The sequence below is a fragment of the Aphis gossypii genome, chromosome 2 (assembly GCF_020184175.1).
Source record: "Aphis gossypii isolate Hap1 chromosome 2, ASM2018417v2, whole genome shotgun sequence".
In the NCBI taxonomy this organism is placed as follows: Eukaryota; Metazoa; Arthropoda; class Insecta; order Hemiptera; family Aphididae; genus Aphis; species Aphis gossypii.
Genome location: NC_065531.1, coordinates 62,855,343 through 62,863,349, shown reverse-complemented (window position 1 = coordinate 62,863,349; position 8,007 = coordinate 62,855,343). Strand labels below are relative to the sequence as shown.

The following is an 8,007-nucleotide window of genomic DNA, read 5'->3' as shown; positions in this document are numbered from 1 at the left end:
TTTACAAGATATCAAGAAACACCCAGGAAGATAACTTTTTCTTTTTGACTAACAACAATAATATATAAATGAATGTAATTGAATTTTTTAAAAATACTTTTATAATTTGAATTATATAAAGTTATTACATTTAAGAATACCATCTTTTATTATTTATATAATTACAATTTTCAGTCAACTTTTTCCTTGTGATAAAAATCATAAAATAAGGAAACAATATGATATGGTTTTAAACCTATTAACATTGTAAAGTTTTTATAATTTGCCAATGATTTATTGATTTAACTTCAATTTTCATCCTTTACAATTTCCAAACATCTTCTAGCAAATTCTTCAAATATAGGCTCAATCATAGCTTTTTCTAATTCTTCATTTGGACTAGTACTATTATCTATTTTTTCCAATAGTTTTTGTAAATAAGAATCAGAAACTAATTCTCTTAGGCGATTATCATAACCTAAAATTAAAATATTTAAAATAATAAATCATTAGTAAAATAAGTTAGTTATTTCAGGGCTCAGGACTTATAGCACTCAAAATCATTAAAATAAGTGCTTAAAAACATCATTAAAAGCACTCAAATAAGCATTTAAAAAACTTATATTTGAGCAAAAATATTTAATCAACAAAAAAAATCTTTTTACATGATAAAGTAGGTACTAGACATAATTTGTAACAGTACATTGATTGTAGATTACAAAAAACATTAAAAGAAAATAAGTAGGATGCCATGGACAGCGAAAGAATATGCGACAATGTAGATAAACTAAGAATTTTTTAAATTTTAATTCTATAAACCATATTAAAAGAAAAAACCTTAAAGAAATAGAAAAACTGGTCAAAAAAAATCATTTAGAAAAATGCAAAAAAACTTTAAAATTTCATAATTGAATGTGTTATAACATGACTGACATAGGTATACTTCTATAGCACCATAAGCGTAGGGTGGTCAAATTTGTTGGGGGGGCTTTAGGGCTTCCCGGGGCATATGTTAACGAGTTTTTGGGAGGCTATGATTCAAATAGGGGGACTAAGCCCCCTTAAAGCCCCCCCACTAACTACGCCTATGTATAGCACTCTACTACATTTTAAGTCAATCCATAAAAATAAGCAAATGCTTTAAGTCCTGAGCCCTAGTTTATTATATATTTAATAATATAATATATGTATAAATATATATAAATATTTTGTGCATAGTATTTTTTTCCCGACAAATTAGACATCTAAAAACTATAGACTCGATAGATATAGTTTTCAATAAAAAAAAAAAAAAAATGTTAAGTGAGTTAAGAATTAAACTGCTTTAGATAAAACTTGCAAGTATAACTTATCACATGTACAACCACATGTCAACTATAATTGACACGAGATTCTCTTTAGAAATAATATAAGTATTATTTTATTGCAGCAATTTTTTTTTTTTTTTGGGGGGGGGGGGGTTCTTAAACGACTTTCCATATTATACTGTGGTTGTGAACGTGCTAAAAAAAATGTCAGAATGAAAGCATCTTGAATAATTATAATTATGCACATCTAATTAAAGTTTGATTCATCCTTAAATAACATAATTTTAAATATTAATAAAAATAATAATTAATATCTTAAACATAAGAAGTAGATTAATATCAAGTTCAGAAGTTATACATACAAAGTAAATTTAATTTTTCTGATGGAATTGTGTCTTCAGTTGGATACAACTGTTCATTTTTTACCATTTCAACTGATGTATCTTGGTTGTTTATTGTACAATCACCTGATAGATGATTTTGGTAACATGCAACTGAACAACTTAAAAAAAATAAATTTTTTGCTTGATTAAACTTATTATTCCTATGTAAAAATTAAAAATTATATCAATTATAACTAGGATTATTTAACATATTTAAATGTTTACTATCAATGAATATTTTAAATTATTTGAAAAAATTAAACGTTTTACTTGATTTTAGATTAAAATATGTCAGGTCAAATTGATAGTTAATTTTTTTTTTTAAATTTATACCTATAATTTAAATAGTAAGTACAGGGTGTCATGTGAGAATTTACCCATTGCAATATCTTTTAATAAACAGAATTATGATATCTCCATTATTAAGGCTAGGGCACGGCTTTAAATCTAAAGCCGTGGGCTAGGGCCACACACAGCGGTTGTACTATTCAATAAATTAAATACAATATGCAATTGCCTGATAAACTTTCACATTTATGTAGTTCAGCTACGGAAAATTGGCCGTGGTTGAAAAATTGACTTTGTCATGTCGTGGTTGAACCACTGTGGCTCCACCGCTATATGTGATTCTAGTCTTAAGAAGATATCAAATGGATAAATTCTCACAGGACACTCTATACACTAATAAAGTATTAAATTATATAAATAATAATACAGTGAAACCTCTATATAGTGAACAAGAAAATGAATTAAAAATATGTCCACTATTGAAAAAACTTCTACTTAATGGACATTTGCAAAAAATCACTAAATGTCCACAAGAGAGCTTAAGAGAATTGGTTATACAAATTACATTGAAATATATATTAATTTATTATTTAATATGATAATATAATATATATATAATACAATAGGTATGTATGTATTAAAAAGTGGGTATAAAAATATACAAAACATTAAAATTAAATATTTAAATTTACTTGTAATATAGTTATGCAAAACCGTTCTGTTAATACACGTACACTTAGATTTTTCGTTTCTTTAGTTAAAATAATATTTACTTTTTCTTTTAAGTTCAATATTTTTATTTTATTATTGTTAATTTTAACGCAGGTACATGTTCACAAAATGTGCAGCACACAACTGATGATCGAACCATTTGTCATTTGTTGAATAGGAAAACGATTAAGATAAGATAAAATATGAACAAAATATATATTGATGACATTTTGATATTGTATAACAGATAAATATAGTATTTTTATTACTTAAACATTTTCAATATGAACATATATTGACTGTATTATGTCCATTTATGAGATAATTTGTAATTTTTGTACCAGTATTTAGTGTCCTCTATTAAGAGGTTATAACTCCTATTATGTGCATACATTTTTTCTGGGGAATTCAGAAGTGTCCACTATTGAGAGAGAAGTGTCCATTAATAGAGATTTCACTGTAATTCAAATTCATGACATAGAGATTGTGAAATGTTGTTTAAGTTAATATACTAATAAATTTAATATTTCTAATAAAATTTATCAAAATATGTGAATTGTTCAATAAAAATATGCATTGTATTAGGTAATAAGTTTGAAAATTGATTGTTTATTAATATTAAAAATCGTTAAAAATATAAGAAACAAAATACTACTAATATTACACACACACATATATATATATAAAAATTGGATCAAATTAGATTTGAAATATATTTATTTATTATAAATAAAATTATAAAATTATATAATATTCTAAGCTATAGATTAGTTAATGTATTACACACATAACATATTGTGTACATTCTAAATTGAGTATGATAAACTTTGATTATACTGCATCATAATATTATAACTAATATTATGTAAAATTATTTAAATTATATTGACCAAACATAGTTTTACTAATATTTGGCAAAAATTTTCTTAACAAGTACCAGATATTTTTTAGGGTAAGCAAGTGTCTTACCAAACTCTTAGAACTGGATAAAATAGATTGAAGGAATAGTTTCATAGAATTATTTAAAAATTTAAATGTGATACTCACTACTTGATGTTTCTGCATTTTGGACATTTATACTTGGATTCGTTGACTTCACAAATATTACACTTCATCACAATTTTGCGCTAAGAACTATTTATGAAATTAATCAGATTTAACTTAGTATTATAAATATTAAACAAACACAAATAGTTGAAAAACTATTAAAGTAATTAGTAGTATAGAATCATAATAAATAAATTATGTTTTCTTCATTTCTAAAATCCTTTATTAAAAAAAAACTTAAAAACGTGCTATTAAAAAAAATAATGTTATCTGTCACTTCTAAACACGATTTAAGATAGGTAGTATCTATTCTGTGGTTCTATCTTAAATCGTGTTTCTAAATGCAGATGATAAGAAATAACGGTATTACGGTAAAATAAAATAGATAACTCTGATGATAGATAACATCGTAATATTTAAATTTTAAATTTTTGGTAAATTGTAGTGTTCTATTACAGTATTATACTAATTACTATAAAAAAAATAATTATTGTTCTTTGTCTTTTGTTAAATAAAATAAATATAATTATTTTCCAATTAAAGCATGACTTTAATATACTCAATTTGCTTAAATACTAAATAGCTTACACTGAATTTTAAGCTTTAAGCCATGAATAAAAATTAGGTACTGAATAATTGAAAATTATTATTATTATTATTGTTCTACTTCAGTACTTAATAGGGTTAATAGGAAAGTTGCTGAAAGCATTAATAATTCAATATTGATAACCTTTTTTTTAAGACTAAACATTTTGGCATTGGTAAAGTGTGATCTCCATATTGAATCTAGTACAACAACTATCTTTTATAGTTCTGATACCTCAGATACTGAAAAAGTAAATCATTCTGTAACTAACCATAATTTTGGACGTAGGATCGAAGATCCTTGGGTGTATCCATGATCCTCCGATCATACATAAAGTTTTGCCGGGGACTACCATAGGCATATGGTATATCTGATAAATGGAAATCATATTTTAGTATAAATGGGACTAACACGCAAACAATAGAATGTTTATGGTCAATATTAAAATTTAAAATGCATGGGAGTATGGGAGTATGGGACTAATGAAAATCTATTATCATACTATTTAGTTGAATGTTAGTACTGCTAACATAAAAGAATCGAAATAATTTATTTATACATTATTTGGAAGGTATAAAAAAAGTTTGTGTTTCATAAAATGTAATATTGTAACAATTGTCATATTTTGAACATAATTTATATATTTTGACTAATACTAATACTAATTGTATCATTTGTTTTTTAGACACAAACAACTTAAATGTATTAAATGTAGTTATTTTTTTAATTGAATTACATCATCAATCTGAAAGTATTATGATTTATTTAGTATTTAATTTTCATGTATCAATAGTATCATCATCATTCTTCTGAGAAAATCAACATTGAATTAAAAATAAAATTATAGTGTATGTACTACGGTCAGTATTCAATGGTCAACTGAAAAAATGTAACCACCCTCATGTTAATTTGTCTTGACTTCTGGATATATTTAATGATTTTTTTCAGGGTATGAATTCACGTTTATTTTGAAGATTTATACAGCATTTTATCTCATATTAGTAATTAATAATTACTAAATAAAATAATTCATATTTTACATTTAAAAACAAAGTATAATATTAAATTTAAAAATAATGTACAATTTTCTATTTAATCAATCAATTTAATTAATTAAAAAAAAAAGAAATGTATATCTTAACAACAGAATCATTCATTATAATTTAATCTTTAGCCATAGACAATAATGCCTCTAATCATTAAGTGTTTATATGAATGATTTTTTGCTCACTATCAGACATGGCTAACCGGATAATTATTAATTAATTATATAGTCCATTCAAAATAAGAAACATAGACAGCGGCGACCAGTTTCTTCCACTGTGCGTCTATTGCGACGGTATGAAAGCTCAATAAGCATAGTGAGGCCACACCCATGTGCAGTAGTCGACCGCCGTCTACGTTTTTTATTTTGAACGGACTATAGTATAGTCCATACTCCATTGACTATTGATTACTGACTGATTTAATCATTAGCTACTAATGATTATTTCTGAATATTGATTCTTGTTGGTGAAAAAATGTTCAAAATGTCTTCCCTTCATATTATATAAAAACACAAGGGATATTGAACTTTTTTAGAAGATTATTCATTAAGCTTTGAGCAATGAAAAACTTCATTGTTTATTAGTTGGTAACTAATAACTACTATGTTAAATAAATATCTATAAACAAATAGAGGATTAAATCCCAAAAATGAAGTAATGATGTCTAAACATTTTAAAGAAATAAAACTATTTATAGTTTCTATTTATTAATACTTATTTAAAAAATTAGTTGACATTAAAAGGGTACATGGAAATAAGTCACCTTAAATAAATATTTAATTCATTAAAACATTATTAGGAGCATAAATAACAACAAAAAAAAAAATTAATTATTGCTTTGAAAATCACATATAAAATATCATTATATAAGCTAAATATATTAAACAAGGTGATTTATTTTAACTAAAGACAATCGTTACTTTCATTATTTTGATTGGTTAGTGTTTATTTGAGAAATTGAAATTAAGATATAATTCTTTAATACTACCTATATTTTTGTATAAAAAACATTTTTTTTTTTTTTTCATTAATTTTTATTATATTGTAACCAATACTTTGAAATTTGATATATATTAAAAGAATTTATTTTATAAATATAGAATCCTACAATATTTTGTATGTACATAATATATGCATTGAACTACTGAATTGAGTTTTTTTTTTTGATAAATGATGAGCATTTAAAATTAAATGAACTGAACAAAACAAACTATTTATTTATTTAACTAATTATTGAAATTAGTTTTTTATTAATCTCAAAATGTAGTGTTGTTATACTTTAAACTATGCAATAATTTAGTTTAACAAGTCTTAGAAAAAAAATCACCTTGTATTACATAATATTTATAAAATGTTCCTAGTTTACTATAAACTTATTAGAACAATTGAATACAATAATAAGTTGTAAAACTAAAATTAGATACATTTAATTTTTTTAATCTAATACAAGAAATTATAATTAATATTGATAGGTAATTAATTTTGAAATGGTAATATGATACCAAAATAAAGGAACAATATAATTTTCAACAAAAATGAATAAAAATAAAATAAAGAGTAAAAAAAAATTAACAGAGACTCATGATGTAATAATTTGAATAAAAATAAATTTGTATTGTAAAAACTACAATTTAATAAATGTATAGATTTAAAAGGCACAATAAGTTGTTTACTTATACCAAAGTATAAGGTAGTCCGAAATTCATTTATTTTTCTATTATTAGTTACTATAATACTATTTTAAAATACTCATAAAATGAATTTTATATTTTTTAAAATTAAAAAGAAATTTATAAATTAAAATAGTTAACTAGTATCACAATGATTTATACTATAAATATTAAAAGATCTAATACATATCTTAGGAAATATGAAAGAAATCACATTTAGTATAGGTACCTAACAACTAATGTAAACAATTATTAATGCAAGTTTAAAAAAATGGATATATTTTATAATTTATAATTATTTGAATCCTGTAATATTATCTAATAATATTAACAATATACATTTATATTTTAATCTTTAAATGATTGAATTTGATAATGCAGAATAAATTACTTAAACCGTTTTTTTTTTTTTAAGAATGGCAGATGTGAATTATTAGTAAGTAACTATAAGTATAAAGTGTTTTATAAATGTGAAAGCTATGTAAAAATATTCTAATAAATATAAAAAATTATAACTTTAATTAATTTTTAGAGTTATCTAAATAATTTAATCAATTAGAAAAACAATATGCAAATTGTTTTTTAGAAACATATCTATAGTCAAATTATATACATACACAAATTTATATATTACATTTAGTAGATATAAAAAAATAAAATCATTATAATTGGTTCATTACAATTAAACGTATTATAAGTTTAACTCTTTAATATTTAGTCATAAAAACTAAACCTAAAATTAAATTATTATACTAGAACACATCATTTATTTAAAGGAATAATTAATTAAAAAAAAATCATAGTTTTTAGGTTTTATACTTCATTATTTCATGTTAGAAGTAATGTTAAAATTTAAATGTGTATTGAACTTTATAGCTGATAAGTTAATTAAATAGACTTTTTATTGACTCAATATTACCTACTAAAATATTTTAAGTATTCAAATTCTAATTTTAAACAATAAAATTATAAATTTTGGTAAACTGATAT

General features: G+C 22.9%; 1 protein-coding gene across 1 annotated transcript; it reads right to left on the bottom strand.

Annotated features, from left to right (window-relative positions):
• Nucleotides 1–78: 78 nt before the first annotated feature.
• Nucleotides 79–3,983, bottom strand: LOC114122956 (zinc finger HIT domain-containing protein 3). Its single transcript, XM_027985771.2, has 3 exons — nucleotides 3,716–3,983; nucleotides 1,649–1,788; nucleotides 79–457 (listed from the first exon to the last, which is right to left on the bottom strand). The coding sequence occupies exons 1-3, from the start codon at nucleotides 3,781–3,783 to the stop codon at nucleotides 288–290; spliced, it is 378 nt and encodes a 125-aa protein (XP_027841572.2). The 5' UTR covers nucleotides 3,784–3,983; the 3' UTR covers nucleotides 79–287.
• Nucleotides 3,984–8,007: the final 4,024 nt, after the last annotated feature.